Raw genomic sequence first — 23,707 nt, forward strand, 5'->3', positions numbered from 1 at the left:
GAAAGTAATTAATTAAAGTGCTAAAATAAAAGTACTCATTAAAAGCAGGAACAGAGGAAATGCAATTTTAAGTGAGGAAATACCGAAGGCAGGATGAAAACCTTCAGATAAAATATAAATAAATATTACATCAATAAATAAATTAATTAATTAATATTATATTAATAATATGTAAAATAAATAAAATACTCTAAATAGTAGATAAAAGGTAACTAGAAGGAACAGAACAAATAACAGAAAAAATGTAAAATAATAAAATATAAATAATGAAAAATAAAATAATATACAATCTAGTACAACAATAAAACAGACTAAAATGTATAAATACATAGTCAATAAATAAATAGGTAAGGTCTTGGGTTTCAATTTGATTGCTTTTCTAGCATTTTTTTTTTTTTTAAATTTGGGCAATAAAGCTGATGAATATTTGAAAATAGTCTATGCCAAAAGAAGGCATTGCTGTATAAATGTTTAATTCTACTAATAAACTTTTTACTGAAAAGAATACATTCAGCTGTAACAGCTGTGCTATCACCACCATTTTACTGTAATTTAATCAATTTTTTCTCTGTATTTTTATTTTGTAATTTCTGTGCAAGTAGTTTCACTTTGTAAAGTAGATTTTTGATTTTTTTTGTCCAGTCTGTTCTTGTAACATGAAGTTATTAATGCACAGATATACACTTTCATTTTATTATACTATTATTTCTGAGTTTGTGGTTCCTTATATTAAATTGAAGTTGTTCATATATGTAGGTGGAAATGGTAACTACTTTAACATATAAGAAATATTTCAGTTCAACTCACACTGGACCTTTGGCTTAAACGTAACCTCTCGATGATAAAGGCAACGTGATGACGACACACACGGAGCTGCAGACACGTGACCCCTTCACCTGTGCCCAACCTGTTTATCTCTGCTGCTCCTCAGACTCGTCGCTGCGGGACACATTTCAAATCCTCGTCGTTTAAACAGAAAGTTTGTCGTTTCCACTGGTTTCACAGAGTAAACGCTTCAGGCTGCCACAGTAAGTTTTCTGTGACGGGTTTTATTTGAGCTTTTTCTCGCTGTCTGTGTGGACTTCGACCTCCGACAGGCACCTGTTTCAAACAAGGAAGTCCGCCTTGTTGAACCCGACCGTTGATTCTTACATCGACAGGGCGTTTGTAAATGGCAGCAAATGAGGTCGGTTGGCTCTTCTGAACAGTGATTTTATTTTCGATGTTGATCCTATAACGTTGGCTTTGTGTGGACACGGTGCCATCTAAACGGGATAAAGCTGCTGCCACCGTCCCCTCAAGGTGAGCTGTTTTGTTGACTGTAAAGAAGTCAAAGACAATGATCATTTAAACGGCACAGTCGGTCACTTCTGTCTAAGGTAAGTTCGTATATTCTCTAATTAATTCATTTTGTAGTATAATAAATAAAGTGTTAAGACAATCAAATTTAACAGGGCAACAGGGGAGATGTTTCTACAGTCACTTTATTCGACTTGTGTGTTGTTGTTTTTTTTCTTTTACAGATGAACATTTCTTTAAAAGACATGGATTCATCAACTGAAAATAATACTATTGTTCACCTGGCTGCACCAATTCTCCCAGACAAGTCAGACATCTCCAATATGACCATCATTCAAACCAGCAATGGCACACTGATAGAAGACCAGATGTTTTTGAACACACTGGCTGCCCAGGCCCTCTCAGGGATATTTGTCTGGTCCGCTCTGCTCATAACATGCCACCAGGTGAGTTTGTGTTGTTGCAGACAAGATTTCCACATAAATACACTTGAAGAAACTTAAATCACTGCTCCTCATAACGCTTGCCAGTAATACTGCCTCAAAGCATGGTGCACTCTGTAATGTAAATGTTGTAATCTGAGATGGTTGCAAGGTGACACATTGCACCTCCCTCGCCAGAGGACAGGGAGAAATTCTTACATCCATAAAGGATTATTACACAGCAGTGTCTCAGCTCACACCGCTGATTTTCATACTCACACTTAGTCTTATCTAGTCAAAGTATTCCAGGCAGGTATTATTCTTTCTACTTTGTTTCCATACTGCCTCTCTGCATTGTGAAAATGTTTTGCTCACTTGTCTATTAGATTAAAATGGACAAAATTCCTTTAGCTGATTAAAGGACAATGAATACACAGCAAACTCTCTCTATGTGGGGGGGAAAGGAGTAATAAATGGATCAACACAGGCCACCTTTACCCAGAAACCATTTCAGTGCTGCTGTAAATGAGTGTTTCCTCTTGTGTGGGTGAGTTACCCACTGTGCACAGATGATAGCTTATCATTATGGTTTTATCATTCGGAGAGAATGCGGCAGGGTGCAGTGTATTATCAGCAGGGAAATCAATTGATATTGAGATACCATTTACAGCGTTATAAAGGATGAGGGTGTTTTCTTGTTCGCTGTGCTTTTAATGTCGTGCGGCTGTAATAGTCCCCATATTTAGTTGATGATTGTATAACCATTGTATTGAGTATGCATCCATCCAATATTCTCAGAAAGAAGGCATGGGCATATTATGAGACAACAGGCCCCTGGGCACAGATGCATAAAAGGCCCCACCACCTCTTCTACAAAGGAGCAAGAAATACATACTCTGTGGTTCTTTTTTCACGTTTAACAGTGCTGCGGTGGCAGTTTAACTTAATGAGTTAAACAATAGTATGAGCAGGCAAATGTGTGTTTTTCTATCTGCAAGGCTCTAAACCGTGACTATTAAGTAACATTTCACCACCATGGAGCACCAGAGCAACTACAAATACTATTAATTTAAAAACTTGAGAGCTGTTAGTTTGTTTCCAGCTCACAGTTAATAAATCTTAACGTTAAATTAATGGTGCAGGGGCACCAGTTTAACTTTTTGGTATTTAAACACTTCTGGCCTGAGACGAGTCCTGTGCTTCAAAATAAAAGGACCACTGGTTGCGCTTTATTCAGTCATAACAGTACTTTATTATAATAATACTTTGTTTAACTTTATTATGACAGTTAATTACATAATGACAGTAACTGTAAAACTTTATTTAACGTAATAATTACTAGTTAATTTAAGAATTTTGTATTTTATTAGCCTACAGTAGTCTCAATGTAGTCTAAAAATATTGTGCTATATTTTAACGCCATGTCGCACAGCAATAGTCATAACTGTATCTTTATCGTGTCATTAGTTAAAGAGTTGTCATTCTTTCAGGTACCTTTTATAAATAAAAAAACTCATAAAGCATCAACATGTTGTATCCTGTGAGTATGAAAACAATTCTTGTTTAGGGATTTGTGACTCAATATCCAGTAAATTGGTTTCTATCTTTTTTAATATAGTGCTTGTTTGGCCAAACTCTTGCCACAAGACATTTTAATTGAACAAATAAATAGTAAGTGTACTGCAGGGAGATGGAGCAGGTTTGCAACAGGCATCCCTTCTGTCACACAGGGAGAATAAAATGGTCTGCAGGACTAGTGTTGCAATGCTGGTGGTGTTTCATCTGACTTGGCTCCGGAGGATTGCTATAGACTCCTAAACTCACATTCTGAATACTAAACACAGAGAGACAATGACCTTAGATCCTCTTTGCTGTAAAGTTGCCAATGCTTTTTGCACTGGTAATCGGTGGAGTGTGGCTCGCTTTTCTTTGTGGTTTTATTGGTCCCTTTGCAACTTGAAGCATTCAAGACTTAGAGCAGCGCACTGCACTTATCATGTGCTGTACATCCTGTTGTTTTGGGGTTTTTTTTTTTTTACATGTCTTGCTCATTTAGTTATAGTATGTGCAGTCGCTTCTGCTTTAGAATATATGTTTTAAAAAATGCGATACCTCTAACTCTCCCGTCAAGGCAGAAATTGAGGGAATGGGTTTGAGCTTTACTCGGGCTTGAAGCCATTATTCAGCATACAGCTATGAATTATTGTCAGGTCAGCGTTATGGAGTCAGGAAGGACATGGGCTTTTCTGGCTTTTCAGGCAAATGGAGGACATCAGTCAACAGTCCGCTTCACTTCACATGTTGCGATGGCCAAATGCATCACACCCCTGCCCACCCTCACAGTAATCAGGCTTTAATGTGCAGCCTCTAATGGGCATTTAATCAAGTTGAATGCGTTGAGAAGAGTGAGACTCTGGATGTCGTTTAGCTTGCTCCTACAAATGGAGGTTTTAAAAATCCAAAATATTCAGACTGATGAAATTAAGTCAGCAAACTTCTATTTTTTTTCTCTTTTTTTTTTTTTTTACCTCTTGTGTGTGCGTGTGTGTCCCTTTTTTTTCAATCATTCTGTGCACCCTGTCTAAATTTAGATGTTTTTGTGCGTCCATGAACACAGCTAGGGTTGAATTCAACATGGATAACTGATCTGTCAATCCGGTCAGAGCTGATCAGATCAGATTGATGAATGAGAGGCAAGTGAAAGCATACATTTGGAGCAAGCACGATAATCGTCTATGCCCAGAGTACATTCTGTGTTTTAAGAGTGTGATGCTATGAATGAATTAATTAGTATTAATAAATTGTTGGAATGAAAAATGCCCATGGTAAACAAGAACCAAGCTGATGTCTTCATATTTTTTATAATATCCAGCCAACAGTCCAAATAGTGCTACAACCATTAATCGATACATCGATTGAAAGAAAAATAATCATCGACTATTTTTGTAATTGACAATGTTATTATTTTTGCTCATTTTTTGAGCTAGAACAATAACAATTCTTTGTCATTTGTCGTGTAAATTAATCCTCAAAAGAAGTAATGTGAAGAAGTACTTTGGGCTTTGGAAAAGTGTGATGAGCATTTTTCAAGTCGTTTTTTGACATTTCAGACTGAATGATTAATCGTGAAAATAATCTACAGATAAATCAATAATGAAAACAGTTGTGGGTTGCATCCCTAATCCTGAAGATTATTTATCGAAGACAAGTCTCTATTAAGACAAAGAAAAAACAGAAATCATCTCATTTGAGGTACTGGCATTTTTACTTAAAAAATTACTTCAAGTCAATAAACTGACTAATTGTTTTAGAAATGAGTCGAATGTCTGATGAGGTAACATGGATATAGTCATGATGCTGTGTTTGTTTTCCCTTAATAGTGAGCAGTGAGCTTGGTTTGATTACTTGGATTGCCCCCATGTCCTCAGTTACATGACTAATGGTTCATAATAACCATCTTGGTCGATTGAGAAAATTTTAGTTGGTTAGTCATTTTTTAAATGGTCTCTTTATGAAAAATGAGTCATCACTCATCACTAGAAAATAATTTGCCAAGTCTCTGGCACTATAATAATATTCCCTAATATGCTTTGGTCTGTGATAAGTGCTACATTTAGGAGCTCTTTCTGCATGACTGCAGTCATCTGCAGAAGGACAATAATACTGGAGAAACAGTTTGACAGATTTTCCTATTAAATATGCAAATTGTTTAGTTGAAGAGATCCTGGGAGTATTAGTCAGATAAGAATTAATTTATGTGAGGATAAATTAAATTTGCAGGATTATAAACTATTGATGTATATATATTTCATACTGTTTGTTGGATCAGAGACGTTGCCAGGTTATGGCAGTTTCCCCACAGCTTGATGTCGCAGTAGCTTTGGTTTGATTTATTAACACTGGTGAGATTAGCCAACCTGTGCTCACCTGCTAACATTACCTGAGAGGGCAGTTTAGCTATGTTTAAATTACACTGTTGAAAATGTATCTTACTTTACTGACATACAGATCATAAAGTGCTGTATTTGCGTGAGATCAGTATGGATAAGCCTGTGGCAAAATGGCAAGCCCGTTTAACATTTAATATCTAATATATCTGAAATATCTGGAATACAACTGTATTTAGTGAAAATTATATCAGTACTATTACAACTATATATACTATATTTCTACAATTCCTTTTATAACTAGTCAGAATTGAAATAAGATATCCAAAAAGGACTTTGCAATAGTCAATATCTTACTGTGGATATCTTTAATGACGTACATACATATCTGAAAATGAATACGGTAGTTTGTGCAACATTGCCGAAATGGTATGGTGTAGTTATGTAAAAGCTGACCAATGACTGATATGATGCCCACATATCCGATATAGTTTGATGACATGTTAGGCATATTGGAAATGCAGTTGATGATGTCTGCAATAGGTAGTTAATATTGACCAGTCACAATCCTTTCCATCATGTGGAAATTCAATTGTAGGTGTCTGTAATTGTTATTTGTATTGGTGAAAAAGGAATTACTGATATCTATAACTAAATTAAAGATGTCTGTTAATTGGTTTTGACAGTCAAAATGCCATTTTCTGCATGTGAAAATATTTTTGTAACAAGTCAAAAATATTTTCCAGATATCTTAGATTAACATGTTAATGTTGAAATTTTATTTCCACAAGGGAAAGCTAGATTCCTATTAGTCAGCCACGCTGACTAAATGCGTGTTTGGAGCCAGCACTTACCTTGCTGTTAGTACAGTGGTTATTTGTATATTAATACAAGTTAGTTTTGCCATGTCTAAAATCTATAAAACCAAGGCTGGAGAAGAACTTGCTTTTCATCACACATTCGCATATCTTGCATCCGTTTGAAGTGTTGGTTGCGCATGTCCTCAGAAATTAACACAACATCTACACAAGATGCAATGTGCACATTGGTGTGCCCTTTAGTGGAATTCTTCAGTAACATGTATAACATAAGCGAGTATGTAAACAATTACATTCATGACAGAGCCAGTTATCTCAGCAGAAGGGTAATTAAAAAGCAATATATCTCCTGGCTAAAGGTCACTGAAAAGAGTGATGATAGGATTTTCTGCCATATGCTGTGTGTATTCCAATAAATGTCTTCAGCTGCACCACATTACCTTTATGGAGGCCATATGAGGGCATGTGGGAGGCGTGTGTTCAAAAGTAAAGGTTAAGACCTTTTATGGGCTTAGTGGAAAAAGTTTACTTGATCACATTGCCTGCTTCTGTATCTGAAGTCAAAGCTGTACAATAAAAGGTGTGGCCCGTGATATTAGAGCTGGAATGTTTTTATTATACAGTGAGAGTTGGGTGATCTCTCTTTAGTTGGTCAGCCCCGCTTCTGTGTTTCATGGTTACAGATCTTTACACGAACAGAGCAATATATACAATGTATTTTACTTTTGTTGATTGTTTTCTGTTAGCTGTCTGGTGCTTGACATATCACGTAGATCACATGCCTGTGGTTTATACTGCGTCAAAGTCAATACAGGGAAGCATCCAAGTTCCTATTAAATAATCTCATCCATCATGAGCAGAAATTAAGTTCCCTAGTTGTTTAATTCATAACTCTGTTCTGAGTCTAACAGTGCTTACCAAGATCAGGTAATTAGGATTTTCCTGTTTACTGACATTTTTTATTTGCTTTGTTTGTATTTTTTTATTGTAGATCTATACACATCTTCGATCCTACACTGTTCCCAATGAGCAGCGCTACATCATCCGCATCCTGTTTATCGTGCCGGTTTATGCCTTTGATTCATGGCTCAGCCTGCTCTTTATCAGCAACGACCAGTACTATGTTTACTTTGATTCTGTCCGAGACTGCTACGAAGGTAAGTACCACAAGCACTCCCCTCCCATTATCTGCCTGATAATGTCCTTCCTGGACAATCAGGGTTTTTTTTGCCTGCTTTCATACTTTACATGGCTGCCAGGAAAGGAAAGACAAGGAACTGACCAAACTTGTTTGACACACCAGTGGTTGTTTTCATGTAGACCTCATTATTCAAGGTGTTACGTTTCTTGGAGGAGTAATTATAGAAGCATCCTTTTGTGTTACTTGTGTTTGCAAATGGAAAGAGACAATTACAGTGAACTTAAAAAATATTCTGAATATGTTTATTAGTTTTTGACATGTATTTGTAATTTTAGAGTGATTGTCATTATTTAAATAAATAGACTTTGCTCTATACATTTTAGTGTAGTTGTCTTTATACATTGCAACAATAATTGTGTATTGGTTAAAGACCAAAGCACTTCACCAATGGCAAAGGTGAATCATATGCAAAATGGATTACAAGTAATTTGAGAAAGGGAAAAGTAAGAAATACATTATTCAGGAGATTAGTTTCCAGTTTGCAGGCCAATTTTGTGGCTGATTGATAGCACAGCGCATCAGAAAGCAGGGAGACTGGAATACTACCAGCGGCTGCGGCTAAAACATAATGAACCTTCTCTTGACTGGACACCATCTGCATTAGCTTCATTTAATCCCTCCTTAAATAGCAACAAAGGATTAGGAAGGGATTTCCAAGACACAGAACCCTTGGAAGCTTCTTAATGTAAGGACTGAAACAGTTATTGTTCCAAAATGTAGGACTAATTATTTTTTTTTTTATCATGCGGACGTCTTCTCCTCTAAAATGATTTAACCTTTTAAATAAAGTTATACTTGAAGGTGATGAAGAATTATTCTACAGTTAAAATCATGCCATGTATTGTGCAGGGTTTAAAGAAGTAACTGTTCTCTTTCTGTCACAGCATTTGTAATTTACAATTTCCTGAGCCTGTCCTTTGAGTATCTGGGAGGAGAGAGTGCAATCATGTCAGAGATCCGAGGGAAGCCCATTCAGTGAGTGCTCTCATTCCAATTCTCCATTCAGTTGTGGCGTACATGTACATGCTTGATTTAGCTCTAGATTGAAAATTTTTGTGTGTCATGATGGCAAAATGTGGTCCTGGAAACACCGATTGTAGTGGGAACTACCACAGAAGCCGGTTTGAGTACTTTGCGTTTATATGTCAGGACACAGATTTCATCACCTGGATTGCATCACAAAATGAGGATTGCAAAATGAGCCCTGAAACGTTACAGGTGTGTTGCTTTGATCACAATGAAGACTGAGTTTGAAGATGGGTGTGGTTTTAAGCAAGTGCCTCATAGAATAGGGAGTCCTGTACTGGATCAGATACCAGGAGGATGACCCACCAGAAAGGTGCTTCATGGGCGGTACTTTAATTATATATATATAATAGTCTTAATTTTATGTTCGGGTTGGGTTTTGGGTCGTTTAAAGAATATATATGGGTCAGATTGTAGGTGTTGGTTGAGACATATATGAAAATGAATAACAATAATTTAAGATAATTTAATGTTTTAATCCTCTGACTGCTGACTCTGTGTGTTGGCCATCAGCTGGAAAATGAGAACGCCTTCAATCAGGTGCACTACGAAAAGACACGTTCATTGTGAAAATGTGCTGCTTTATATTTTAAAAACAAGCAAGAAATATGAATTTAAAATTTTATTTTCTGAATAACTTTCATGTTAAAATAGTTAGTTTCACATGTATGAAATGTCCCAAATTGATAAAGTATTATTTTAACAGCACGCAGTTGTAGTTTTGGGTTGAGCTGCAGTTCTTGTGTTGGTGGGTGGGGTTGGGTGGCGAAACTAATCGTTCATATGTATGAGTGGTAAGGCAGGTGCAGTTTTGCATGTTGCCATTCTGATTCGGGAGCAGGTCCAGAAACTGAGACCTCTGCAGGATTCTGGTAGGAAGTGGAGGAGGGGTCATTGCACCCACTTTATGTCTCGGGTTCACAAAATTTTACAGGTGTGCAGTTAAGATCACAATGAAGGCCAAGGATGTGTGTGGTCTGAGGAAGGGGGGCGGTGTAGTACGCCCCTGGCCCACATTTGTTTTAATTCACAGATCAAAATATAAATATTATTTATTATAAATAATAAATATTTAAAATATTTTTCGCATGATAAGTTGACAGAATATTACTCATCTTCAGTTTTACTGTGGCAAACTGTGGTGTTGTTTTGTCTTCATGTTTACATCACAAATGACACATGGTGCATCTTGCTGCCATTGAATTAGCATTTAGTTTGAACAGCACAGCGAAAGAGCCGGCAATAAACAACTGCATTGTTAATCTATGACACTTATCCTTTATCTCAGAGCTTTTGACCAGCCTCAGACAGGCTGTGTTTTATGGCTGACTCAGCCACAGGGCAGCAGCTCTTTGCCAGGTTCTTAAGACAGTGGAGACACTAATGTTGAGCCCTGATAAATGGTAGCATTGCTCAACACCAGCCACTGGAGACGAGGCATAAATTCTACATCTTGTTTTACAGAAATGCACTGCAGTGCCTTGCTGTTACTCGTCCTTTAGGATTTCTTTTAGACATCCAATACTGTGGATAATATTGTAGCGTGTTAAAGTTCAGGTTGAGTATGTTTTAACCAGCAGCATGGCAGATAAATTAGATCCCATGCTTTATGTATATATGCCATTACTATGTGCAATTTAAGTGAATTTAAGTGAAGTAAAATTTAAGTGTGTAATCATTAAGCACGCTCATATTCTAATTAGTATTGTACACCGAATCAGATTCAGTTTAATATGTCATGTTCCCATTAATAAACTAGATTAAGTGTGAATTCTCTAAATAAAACACCTTGAATGCACACAGATTCTGTGGGACTCAACACAGACCGCAACAAATACATGGACTACTTTCACTCTGCAGGCAAATCCCAATTTGTTTCTCAAATTCAGTTTGACTGAATATCCATGCTCTTATTTGCAAGTAATGACGATGCATTTGAGAGCTTGGGCATCAGTAATCTGTAAAGAAGATAAAGACAAGCAAATTAAAACAATAGACATGTAGACATAAGCAAGTAATAAAATGTTGCACAGTCTTTGTGCAGTCTGATGGTTAGGAGCATGAAAAAGTCTAATGCAGCTACAGAGCAGCCTGATTGTGAGCTGCTGTTGGAGCGAGTTTAGACCTAATCTTCCTCTCTGCTGCTTCCAGGCTCAGTCCTACAGCTCAGCCAGTGTTTCTCACCAGTATATTTATTATATCTTCCTCTCCCACAACCTAAACTGCCTCCTAAACACAACACTGCTGCCCAGTGGAAAAAAAGAATAGTTAAGAAAAAATTGATTACATTTGCCTTATCTGCCTTCTTTCGTCCTGTTCAGCAGTATTTTCAGATCAGTCCCGTTTATTGTCAATACTGTTGTTTTTTTTTTGTTTTTTTTTAGCCTAAAGCTATTCAGTTTATCTGTCAAAGACACCAAGAAGCCTTTAAATCCACTGTCTCACACAACTCTTTGATCCTCTGTACAAGTTCCTTATATTTTAAGATGGACATGTTAAATAAGAGCAACATATCCTTCATTTTGCATGAAGGTTCCAAAAAGCTTTCCCAATTAAAATGTTTATTGTATGTGCATATGCTCAATAACCGCACACAATATGGTGTAAGCAGCTTGTCTTTCAGTTTACATGATTGGCTTTGTGTAGCTCTAAATAACTCCCAACTGGGATTTTGTCATGTAGGCAGCTTTACATGAACACTATGGTCTTGATTTGTAACATTTATTTTGTCAATTGTCAGTGCCCGTTTTTGCCTTTTTTTTTTTTTTTTTCGCCATGCATTTTATCCATTTTTTTTTTGTATGTTGTTATTGTTGTTTTTCATATTTTTGCTCCTACATATAATAAGCGTGGCCAAAATATGAGGAACGTCTCACTACAGTCAGTTTGCAGTCAAATTCAGAAAATGCACCATATAACAGAGTCGACAGAAAACCAACTTTAGTAATGCCAACCACGGTCAGTAGTTCATCAAATGATTGATGCGCTGATTATTGTTATTATTGTTATCGTTAATTGCTTAGTTGTTTTGTCCATAAAATGTCAGAAAATAGCAAAAGATCTTACACAGTGCCTAAGTAACGTCTTCAAATGTCTTGTATTGTCCAACCAATAGTCCAACACCCAAAGATATTCAGTTTAGGTTTTAAAGCAGAGAACAAACAGCCAATCCTCACTGACATTACAGAGGCAAATATCTGCCATTGAAAAAATTACTCAAATTTCTAATCATTTATTAGAATAGTTGTCATCTAATTTTTCTATTGATTAGCTAATCCATTAATTAACCAACTTTTAGCTCTAATATCGACAAAACACTGTGAACACAGCGCAGGCAGAAATACATACATATATATACATATATACTGCACTCCTAATGTGCAGTCCAGCTCCGAAAATATAAAATCAGTACGTGGCAGCAGACGTTTTAATGGTGGCAGGCAGCCACACATAACTGAATGTGTAGGAAACCCTGTTTTAAGCAGCTGGCTTTTCTTGTGTGGCTGCTGTATTACATTGCACATTTGTTTCTATTTTACACGTCACTCAGTACATATTTTATCTCGCTTTCTTTATGTGGTGTTGAAAATATGATGTGTTGACTTGGCTTAATAGCATCATTTCCTGTTGTCTCCACAGGTCAAGCTGTATGTATGGCACCTGCTGCCTCGTTGGAATGAGCTATTCCATCGGCTTTTTAAGATTCTGCAAACAGGTGAGCTTCAATCATCCCCTTATCTGCGCTCTAGAGAAGCTCCCATTTGACTACTGAAATAAATTTACACACATTGAAAATAAGAATACATCAGATTGTCTTAAAAATAATACTGCGCTGTATATTACCATTCTGCCCAGATCTCCAGACTGCTTAAAGATGACAGCTGTTATAATTGGCTGTGTGCTTTTCAGAGGATAACATCCTCGGGTTTAAAAAAAAAAGGGGGAAACAAAGGCAATTGAGGCCAGGTGAAAGCAGCTTGATAATAAACACAGAGAGATGATACGAGCTGTCAGCGCAGCGCTCCCTCCCAGTGCCTTGGGATGCTGCACGAGCTCCCAGCCTAACGCTGATGAAAATTGGAAGTGAGATTTATGTCTTCAAAACAAAATACATGGTGAAATGAACTTTTTTTTTTTTTTTTAAGCGGCAAGTGATAAACACTCAATGTGCCCTCACAGGAGTCCTACGTGAAGTGTTTTAAAAGGAAAACCATGCGAGTTTCTCTGGTGGCATATGTAAAAGGAAACAGAGTGAGGGATATTTTTTGTGAGAAGACATTGACAGGGTTTTTTTGTTTTGCTTTTTAAAAGCATTATGCTAAAACACCCATAGGTTTTATTGGAGTTAACTGGGTGTCAGTGCAGTGAAAGGGTTGGCCTGGAGCAAGGACTTAGCTCTGAATTATTCTGCTTTGAAATGGGTTAACCTTATTAACATTCATTGAACAGAATTTTTCAGAATTCAATGTATTGACCACCTGAGAAATATAAAAATAAAAAAGCTGTTTTGCAGGTCAACTCCCACAAAGGCTAGCTGGATTAAAGTAATGATAAACTGCTGTAGGACATATTCATTTAAATCATATCGATCACATAGTGTTGTCACTTGGAGAAAGCACCAGTATGTTAGTCTTTGAGAGAAAACTTCAAGGAGAAGCATATCTGCAACAGCTCATCAAAGTCAAATTGTAAAACTCACAGATAGGACCCTGGCAGAGCACAAGATCTGAAAGGCCTTGATCCATTTTTGGGTGGGATGGGAGTAAAACCATTGAAATTCTTTGCACATTTTAGTGAAGCTTCAATGTGTGATTAGAGAGGGGTTAACAAATGAATCGCTGATATGGAAAAGCAGCCTAGAGTAATTGTGGTTCTTAGAGATAAGGTTAGAGGATAAGCTGCTCTTGCATCCCAAACTGTTTTTTGACATTTCAGTTTTAAGTCCTTTATCGTATTGTAGACACTTTAAGGTCTTATTCTACCTAAGAAATGGGCAAAAGTGGAATCCTGTGGACCGCAGGGGGCAGCTATTGCACTGTTGAGGGCCATTGGGGAGAGAGCACAGCAAAATAGACTGCCATCTGACAAATGTGCACTGTGACTACACTCATGCTACACTTGGCTTTACACCAGAACAAGACTCAATATATTTGCAGGGTATTTCAATATGCTTGAAGTGCTTGAATTTTGAGGGGGGAAATCAAGTACTTGAATAGTCATTTTGAACAAAGAAAAGGTCCTTGAAATTCCAAATATATCACCTAACACTGCCTTGTATTTGACCCAAGTTTTGTTCATCAAGTCATTATAATTCACTTGCTTGAATCAATTTTTTTTCTTTTTTTAAAATTGACATGTCATTGTCTCACACCCCTCCCCAGTGCAACCGTGGTGCACTCTCCATTTTCCTTGATGATGTCCTGCCTGACATCACAATTCATTTTCACTTTGCTCCATTCTTAACACCCGGGCAGGACCAATAGGCATATGTTGATATGGTTAAACTTAACATGTTGTCACGTAATCAGATGGCTTTTCCTGTGATTTGTCTTCCACTCTCCAGCAGTGCGCCAATGTTATAGCTTTCATCAAAAACTGAAAGTGAAACTTAAGCTAGCACTGTTTCCTTGTACTTTTATCGGATGGTTTTATCACATTCACATGCCGTGTTTAGGATTTTATACAGTACACCTACAGTGTGATTACTTAACCTTCACTGAAAGAGAGAGATGTATATTACATAATTTATGTTTAATAAAAATGTACAATTATTTTCAATATATTATATTAGCCTATTTGCTTTGAGTAAAGTCTTTGAAAATGAAAAGGAAGCGCTTGAAAGTCTTTCAGTTTCATGTTGTAACGTCTGTATGAACCCTACGTTTTGGCTTTTCTGTGTTTTCTCACCACCATATAATCATTTAACAACAGTGTTTTTATGTTTTATTTTCCTTAGTTTTTGTTTTTCTTAAAGGGAAGAACAGCAGCAAGAATACACAAGCAGCTGATTAAAAAAATGGAAATAATTTATTGATGTTGGGCAGAGGTTTTATCAGAAAAGCCTCTGAGGGTTTCCCTGCAGAAATGAAAGATTCAAGAGCGGACAGCACAGAGCACCGAGGCTGGGAGAATAGTACAAGGCAACATAATAAAATAAAATAAAAAAACAGTGGCCGTGTGGTAGACACGTGGATTTGTTAATTAAACTTTTATCAATTTAGAAGGATTATTTTTGAGCGCCTGTGTTGTATTACACAGAGAAGATGGGTGTAGCAGTTTAATAGGACTCGGGAGAAATTTAAAAAACAGTCCTGTCGATGGCTGCCACCAGTGAACTATTACTGGGAACTCAAAAGTGTTAAAAAAAAAAAAAAAAAAAAAATTAACAGAAAGAAAATGCTTTAGGTCATTTCAAGCTGTGAATTCGCCATGAGACATTATTTAGTATTGTACTGGGAAAGGCAGACGGGTTGCGAACAAAAAATGTGAATAGTCAAATGTAGTGAATATAACAGATGTGCGCATTGTCCTAGTTCACATAACCCTTTGATACACCTTTTTTCAATATAGCTGTTATTTGAGCCGCTGATAAGTGTGTAGAATTAACATGTCCTCTTATCTTACATGTGTCTTACAGTGTACACTGACACTCACATGTAGCTTAGTCTGAAAATGTATTATGAGGTCTATATAGAGTCTGCACGCATGGATGCAGTAACTAAATTAATTTGAAGCAGAAACTGCAGCTGACTTTTAATCCATGAGCATTATCAATGTGCATTGTGTTTTGAATATCAAGCATGTCAGGAAGTATCATGCAAAATTATTTTCTTTGAAGCTTTTAGCACTGACAGTCTTTGCTCTCCCTATGCCTGTTCTAGTGCCAGCTTGTCACTCTGAATATTCTCAAAGCACATCAGTAATGTAAATCATTATTGATGTCATTTTGTCAAGCCCACCACCGACTCAGGCCATTCTGAAAAGCCTCCCTCCGGCTAGTCAAGTTGAACACTCCTGGTCTGTTGCTTTCAAGTGCCGCAGCGGTGATGGGAGTTTAGAGCAGCCTCTGTCAAATTGGTTGGTTCAGGCTTCAATACACAAAACAGAGGACACCTGTCCTCCAGTCTTATACTGCATGCAGGTCTACATTCCCCTGCATCCTCCAGCCAGTCCCTATCCACATCAGCATGAAGACATCAGTTTCAGCTGGTTTACTCTCTAGAACTAAAGGGAGGGCAAATTTTTACAAAAGATGCATTCTGTTTGCTTTAAGCCCTTTTTAAGTATTCAACTTTAAGCCAGAGTTTTACATTTTAGGATATGTAATATATCTTTTGCCTCCTTGCAGAGAGTTTGACAAGAATATTGATGCCACTCTCATATCTGTCCATTAAAGGAGCAGTGTGTAGTAGCATCTAGTGGTGAGGACTACAGATTGCAACCAGCTGAAACTTCTTCCATGTGCCAGTGCATGAGCTCTTGGTTGGAATTCCTTTAGTGTTAAATGCTCAGGATTTTTTTTCACTGGGAGCTAAATTATGACCAGTTTATTGAAACCAGTAAAAATACAGAATAATGCAGTTTCTCATGACATTACATTCATTCATTACATTTCTCTGAGGCTTTTCGGCTCATCGCAGACAGGCTGGTAGCCCAGCACCTGCTAATCTGTGCTCACCTTTATTTCTGATAATTTAAGATCCAGACGTTCAAGAGGTTTTTAGCGGGAGATGAATTGTCTGCAGAGCTCTCTTCCTCTCCAAAACAAACAGGTAAACTAGTAAACTGGTAAAAACACGGAATAAAGCAATTTCACATTAAAAATCTCTGTTTTTCTAACGCCATTTGACTTCTCATGGAAGGGATGCCAACACCGATGGCCAACGTGAAAACGTAACAACCCTATCTAGAGCTAGTGTTTGTTCTGGGCTTCTGCAGAAACACGGTGGTGCAACTTGGTGCATACTGTGGGAGAGGACCTGCTCCCTGTGTAGATATAAACGTCTCATTCTAAAGTGACAAAAACACAACATTTATCATTTTCAGGTGATTATTTTTTTTAACAAAAAACAGTATTTATATTTACACATTGGACCTTTAAGTGTAAGGCTACACCCAGCAGCTAGTTAGCTTAGCATAGCACAAAGCGTGAAAGCAGGGGAAAACAGCGAACTTGACTCTGTCGAAAAATCCACCTTCCAGCAGCTCTTAAAGTCATCCATTACATCTTGTTTGTTGTAAAAACGAAAGTTTAAAAACAACAGCTGTTTTATGAGAGGTTATGTGCCAGACTTTTTTTCGGCCAAGAAATAGTCAGACTAATATGAAAAATGTCTTTTACACTTGCAAGGTTTTGTGTGGATTAAACAAACAATTTACAACCGGTTAATTGGTGAGCTTTGCTTGTTCTCAGTGAGCAGTAACGGAGCTTTTCCAGGTGATTAGATATACAAACACATTCTGACGTCAGTCTTCGTCCTTCATCCTCCCCCGCCTTCATGGTGTCCTTGCTTGTTTGGGTGTCTCATTCTGAATTGTAATGTGTTCTCTAGGCGACTCTCCAGTTCTGCGTTGTCAAACCCATTATGGCAGTCATCACCATCATCCTGCAGGCCTATGGCAAATACCACGATGGAGATTTTAAGTGAGCATCACCTCTTTCCATCCCATTCTTTTATGTGTCGTACACACTCCATGTCATTGCCAGCAGGCTTGTTTGCTGTTTACATGCACATGGAAATAATTTGCAAATTGAGATAATTCTATCACCTCCTCACAGTTGGCACGATGAAGATGTTTAGAATTAAAGGGTTTCATTTCAGGCTGTAGAGTGCTGGGTTTCAAAGTTTCCTGTGAGACTTTGCAGGTACTTTACTGCATATTGTGTCACCACCCTAACCATAATCACATCCTTTTGGGCATTGGTGGTATTTCAAAAAATAATTCAAGGGTTTGATATATGGAGTAAAGAATTTTATATTTCTTTGAGTTTCCCCCAAATGTAAGTGTTCTGAAATGAAGACATTTAATTCTCATTGTATGTTGCACTCAGTGAAGTGCTGTAATATAAAGCGATATATTGTTTCATTTCCTACTTTTTCTTCAGATGTGACTGACGAACTTTATTCCAGTGTATTTCCAGTCGCACCAGATGAGCCAATAAGGTTCTCAACAGAATATGGAGAGGGTAATACATTCAATAAAATAGTCTTTAGTGTGTAATCAAAAGCTATATAATCTGGAGCCCATAAAGTCTGCCTGACTTATTTTTCAGGTGCTCTTCTCCGCCTCTCCGCTCAGCATCTCTTTCTGAAGATTCAGCTGTGACAACACTTGTTTCTAAACTACTCAGAAGAAGCACAGAGTTCAACAAGAGCTCAAGACAGACGTTTCCAATCAGCTTTCTATCATTACCCTCTTACTGTCGAGCTAAAAGATAGACATGATTAAATTCTTCCTGCTTATTTCTCCATATACTTCAACAGCAAAATTAGCAGGCTTAGGTCTTTTTTTAAGCTCTGTAGCAAGACCATGATGATTCACAGATTGTTTACTTATACGCTTTCAGCCAACCATGCACTCTATACTGCATGGGAGTAATTAGTGTAGTCACAGCTGAGGCATCAGAGAAGCTCTCTAGAATGCAAAGAGGGTTGGTATGCAGCCTGACAATGAAATACAGACAAGTCTGCCTCTTTGTCAGATGCATCCTGAAATAAGAAGGCCATATACAAACAGGCTTTATTAACAGCTTCAAGTAAGACGACAAAAAGGCTGGATTTCCAGCTATTCTGGTAATATGGTTGAAAATGTCATCAGATTTAGGCTGCCATTTTTTTCATACAGCCCGAAGTAATAAATGGATTCAAAATGTAAATAAATTGTCGCTGTCCAAAACCTCAAGGATATGATCACAGATGGGAAAGTGTCATGGTTGTAGCTAATTATGTAATGATGGAAAATGTTACTACTCTGTGTCTGTGCAGCATAAATGGAGGATACCTGTATATCACAATCATCTACAACTTCTCAGTCAGCCTGGCTCTCTACGCTCTGTTCCTCTTCTTCTTTGCAACAAGTGACCTGCTCAGGCCATATGAGCCAGTGCTCAAATTCCTCACAATCAAATCTGTCATATTCTTATCCTTCTGGCAAGGTAAGTTCACCCCTACTTTTGTTTTTTATCAGCACATGCATATGTACATTGTCGGGGTGGGAATCACCACAGCCCCCCAATAGTATGTTATCACAATACTTTCATCACAATACAATATTATTGCAAGTTTAAATGTTTTAAATGTGAGTTTTGCAATAACATTTATGGCAATTTATTGGGATTTATGACCTTTTTTTTCCAACTCCAAATTAAGGAAAAACTTTGTCAACATCTGTTTTTACCTAGTAGAGTTTTCAGTCTGTTCATGTCACTTCAATCATTTTCATTGCAGCAATAATACTTAAAAAGCAAATAACTTCATTATTTGAGTAGGCTACCAAGGTTTAATTTGTATTTGCAGTATTGATAATTGATATAATAAAAAACACATACCTGATATAAAAAATAGATATCTGTTTATCGATAAAATATTGCCATGCAAAATATCACGGTACTATGCTGTATCAATTTTCCCCCCACCCTTAATAAATTGGTGATGAAAATGTTGCTGCTTTTGTAGGAATGGTGCTCGCCATCCTGGAGCGCTGCGGCGTCATACCCAACGCGCTCTTCATCGATGGAGAAGAGGTCGGCGCTGGCACGGTGGCGGCAGGCTGGCAGAACTTCATCATCTGCATAGAGATGTTCTTTGCTGCCATCGCCCTCAGATATGCCTTCACCTGCACCGTCTACCAGGAGAAAAAGAATGAAGTGCCAGGTGAGTGCTGTAGTCTGTACATCATTACCTCTTGCCCTCTCCACGAAATTATGTTGACATGTTCCAAAGCTAATTGCCCATCTCCCACACAGAATAAGGACTGACACAGACTTGAAAGTATTAGCAATGGCTGTAATTGCATTCCTCTGTGCCTTTTGCACCCATTTAGTTCAGTCAGACTGACTTTTAAAGTTACATTTCACATCCAGTCCCTCTATTTTAACAAATACACAAGCTTGCGTCCACAGATTCACAATTTTTTTTGCTTGGTATCATGATCAGTGTGTCAGTCAGGTTCGAATCCAGCTGGGGGTTTCATTAGCCTGAGGGCACTTACTGTTACTCGTGGCTCAGAGGAGAGATGGCATTAAAACAATGGAGAGGAAAATGAATTCAAAAGCAACGGTACAGTTACTACAGGGAGGGAGCGGCACCCTTCTGACGTCAGTGTTGCTTCCAAGTAAAAGACAAATGGAAGCCATGGGAAAAGCCTTCTGCAGCGATATCAGTCATTTTACCTTTTTTTCCTGCTATAGGAAACCCTCTGTTCCCTTGAGTTACTTAACATGCAGAAGCACTGGAAGTGATGATGAAAACAGAAACATTTCAACTTGATGAAGACATTTTTTTTAATCAAAATGAAAATCAAATTAGGGATGAGATGAAATTGTTGGTTTTCATCCTTCCCATATGGAAAGATCCATTATTCATCTCGTCTATAATAATGTTGCTCCAAAGCTCATTATTCCACTCTTTCTTTTATGTTTAGTTGTATTGCTTCAGCCATCCTGTTCCCTCCTGCTGAACTAAACTCCACTAACATTTGCACTCTAGCTTTGCAGCCACACACATACACCCTCAGGTGTTGAATTGTGCAGAGATTGCCACACCTCTGGTTTACCGTTCCTCTGCTCTAGCCCCGCAGAGCGGTCAGGCAGTAAGGAGAAACTCAGCAGACCGTGCCTAACTGCCCTGTGCCACCCCCCACCCCCCACCCCACCTTGCCCTTCACTTTGCCACCTCTACAAGCCAATCCAGACTGATGTACAGCCAGTGACCCTGACACACAAAGCTGTGGATTTCTGCCCGTTCTTTTTTGCCTTGAACACCCTTTTAGTTCTGGGGTACATTGAACCTGGCTCACAGCTGGATGCTGAGAGACTATCAGTGAAGACAGTGGCTGGGAGTTGTGTTCAGTCCATTTATAGACTGCAGCCTGTGAATAAGCCATGATGAAAGAAATAAATCAGCCCATTTAGTGATCTTTTTTTAACCGAATGTCAAATATTACAGCTACAATGCTGCACAGTGGACAGTTTATAGTACCAATTAAACAAATAGGCAATTAAACAACAGACAAATTTAATTTGATGAGCCAATAAGCTGTTTATCCAACAAAAATGCAAAATCTTTTGTTGTTCTGGCTTCCGTGTAGGAGGATTTGCCACATTTCTGTCTTATATGATTTCTGCCAATGTAAGACAAAACAAGCAATAAGTCGCTTTGGGCTTCAGGAACTTTACATTTTCACATTTTTTTTGACAATGGAATGAATAATTGAAATGAAACTTTGACAAATTGTGAAATCAGTGGGACGCCAAGAAATAACAACATCCTTTTCATGACTAGCTTTCTTGGTCTTAAAGAAATCATATAACATTCTCTTATTCTGCACTGAAACCGATTTTTATTTCACATGATGTGCTCATGCTCAGTTTGATCCCCTCGGTTCAGGGATTTAAAAAAACGCTTTCACGTTTTGCGATATGCAGGTTCTTGCTATAAGTTTAAATTAAAACGTTTTATCATACTTGTTTCATTTGTTCAAAAATCTTAAGTTAAAACAACAATTTAAAGTTTTACAGGAGGTAAGTGCTAGTCTATTTCTTGTCAGGGAGCAGTTGCTAGGCAACCAGAGGAGACCCCAGGAGGCAAATTTGCGAATCCTAGGATAGTGAAGGAATGATCTGCCTTACTCTTTCTCTGAGTGCCTGGTACTTGTTGCCTTTGTTGGTTGGATTAATTAGGTTTAGGCAAGAGGAGTGGGATTGGATAAGGGTAGGTCAAGAATGTCAGAGTGAGCGGCGTTCACTAGCTCACCTGGTAGAGCGGGCACCCCATGTATAAAGGCTAAATCCTTTATGCAGCCGCCAAAGGCTCAACTCCAACCTGTGGCCCTTTGCTACATGTCATCCCCTCTGTCTTCCCTTTTTACACTTAACCTGGCCTATTAATAAAGGCAATAGCCCCCAAAAATAACCCTTAAAGAATGTCAGGGTAAGCCAGTCAGAAGCAGACTCAGGTGGGCCACTCCTTCACCATCCTAAAAATTGCAAATTTGCCTGCAGCAAGTTAATGTGAAACTATTCCTTCTAAAGTTGTAATACTGCAGTCACATGCGTGATTGTCCAATCCTTCTTCTGCCAATGTCGTCAATGTTCCCACAGAGAACGTCCCTCGTATGCAGAGCATCTCCAGCGGTCTGAAGGAGACTATAAATCCAGGAGACATGGTGCAGGATGCCATCCACAACTTCTCCCCAGCCTACCAGCAGTACACCCAGCAGTCCACACAGGAAGTGGTCCAGCCCAGCGCCAACGGAAAAGTGGCCGCAGGAAACAAGACCTCCCGCAAGTCTGACAAAATCATGCTGATTACCTCTGATGACGAATTCTAGGCATTTTTCCAGCAAGATCCAGGTGTTTGTGTCCTTGCCACCTCTATCTCATCATGTCACGCAGAGCTGGATTGAATCCAGGTGTTTAATTTTCATTATCCAAGTATTTAAGATGACGCTTACTTCTGTCCTGTTTTAATGAATAATTTAAACACCAAGGGGAGGATGAAATTAATAGTAGTTTTTGAAATTGATAGCTGACACTTCTGCATCTGGGCAGTAATAATCACAGGAAAATGACATGTCACCTTTGCTGTATCAGAGACATCAGGAGTTATGCATTTTCTTTAAATCAAGGTGCCGGATGTTCAGCAGTGTCCCTGATCCTGATTCTGTTTCGTTCATTATGTCAGCTCTCGCTCTCTGGCCGTCTGAAGTTCGCTCTCTCTGATTCATGTCAGTTTCAAAGAGGAGATGATTAATATGTGGCTCCGGGAGGGAAGCAGGGAAGCCAGCGATGGCTGGGAATGACACTTTATGGACCGTCTTCTCGCATCTGCTTGTTTGAAGTATTTGCTGAGCATTCCTCTGCATGGTTTCCTGACAAATGGAAAAATTTGTTCAGAGACACTTTCGTTTTGGAGCAGGCACTTCAAACTGCAGACTATAGCACTTTGCAGTCCTTTGTATCTACTGTAGCATGGACAAATTGGATAAACCTGTCTCCGACAAAGTGGGAGTTGTGTTATTCTCATTAATTTTCCCAGCATGCTAAAGAGTTTAATTCAGTGCAACTAGACAGCCGTTCAACAGACGCTAACAATTAAGCTTTTTGCAGCTTCTGCACTATTGTAAATGCTTTTGGCAGAATTTTTTTATGTTTGACGTTTTCACATTCCAAGTTCCAGGGATTATGAAATGTGCACAGAATGTGTTTGTTGTAAATTTTGGTATTCAATGTTATATTTGTGTAAAAAGCTCTGCTTGGATTATGAATTGGGAAGATTCAAATGTATTTAAAGTGTGTAGTTCAGGCGTAGTCGGACTGAACCAAATTCTATGTGGGGAATAGAGAAACACAAACGTATGCTTTAAGAGATTTTGTAGTTTCTTCTTAGGGCTGGGATATAGAGAAAATCAAATATCACAATATATTTGATAAAATACCTCTACCCACATAGCGGCAAAACTGTAAGGTGGAGTAGTGGTGCTTTCTTTAACACAATGAGATTTTCGATAAATAATCATCAGTAAAGTGAATATAATGACTAAGTGAGCTAAGACAAATAGTAGAACAGCTAGAACATTCTGGTAACTTCTGTCAATTACAAAATGCAGTCTTTAAAACCTGGAAAAGACAACACTTACAATATCCAAAATATAAATTGATATCTAGAATCTATATATAATATTGATATATTGCCCAGCCCTATTTCTTGTCCTATTTTATTTCTCTCTAGGAATGTTATCATCTGTGATTATGTCACATGGGAGACAAATAGGTTTTTAGCACAATAGTTTTCAAAGTCATATATTGTTTTTAATTTTCATACCCTCTTGTGC

The 23,707-nt window shown here is 38.0% G+C and overlaps 1 protein-coding gene across 2 annotated transcripts; it reads left to right on the plus strand.

The window, feature by feature from the left end:
- Positions 1 to 868: 868 nt before the first annotated feature.
- On the plus strand, positions 869 to 23,359 carry tmem184a (transmembrane protein 184a). Of its 2 annotated transcripts, none has more exons than XM_042505556.2 (9): positions 869 to 1,379; positions 1,524 to 1,745; positions 7,418 to 7,583; positions 8,512 to 8,602; positions 12,293 to 12,368; positions 17,206 to 17,297; positions 18,640 to 18,809; positions 19,330 to 19,527; positions 21,975 to 23,359. In XM_042505556.2, exons 2-9 carry the CDS (start codon positions 1,524 to 1,526, stop codon positions 22,202 to 22,204), a joined length of 1,245 nt encoding a protein of 414 aa, XP_042361490.1. In that variant the 5' UTR covers positions 869 to 1,379; the 3' UTR covers positions 22,205 to 23,359. The 2 variants fall into 2 exon arrangements, with proteins under 2 accessions (XP_042361490.1, XP_087947098.1); XM_088090972.1 differs by having other exon boundaries at positions 869 to 1,302.
- Positions 23,360 to 23,707: the final 348 nt, after the last annotated feature.

This window comes from Plectropomus leopardus, chromosome 18 (genome assembly GCF_026936395.1).
Source record: "Plectropomus leopardus strain MGB_pleo_1.0 chromosome 18, ASM2693639v1, whole genome shotgun sequence".
Classification (NCBI taxonomy): Eukaryota; Metazoa; Chordata; class Actinopteri; order Perciformes; family Serranidae; genus Plectropomus; species Plectropomus leopardus.

Bases quoted from the DNA above. Each gene is read 5' to 3' on its own strand.
- tmem184a (XM_042505556.2), top strand. From the start codon at position 1,524: ATGAACATTTCTTTAAAAGACATGGATTCATCAACTGAAAATAATACT. The intron at 7,584-8,511 runs GTAAGTACCACA...TTTCTGTCACAG, and splicing joins TGTCCGAGACTGCTACGAAG to CATTTGTAATTTACAATTTC. The intron at 8,603-12,292 runs GTGAGTGCTCTC...TTGTCTCCACAG, and splicing joins ATCCGAGGGAAGCCCATTCA to GTCAAGCTGTATGTATGGCA.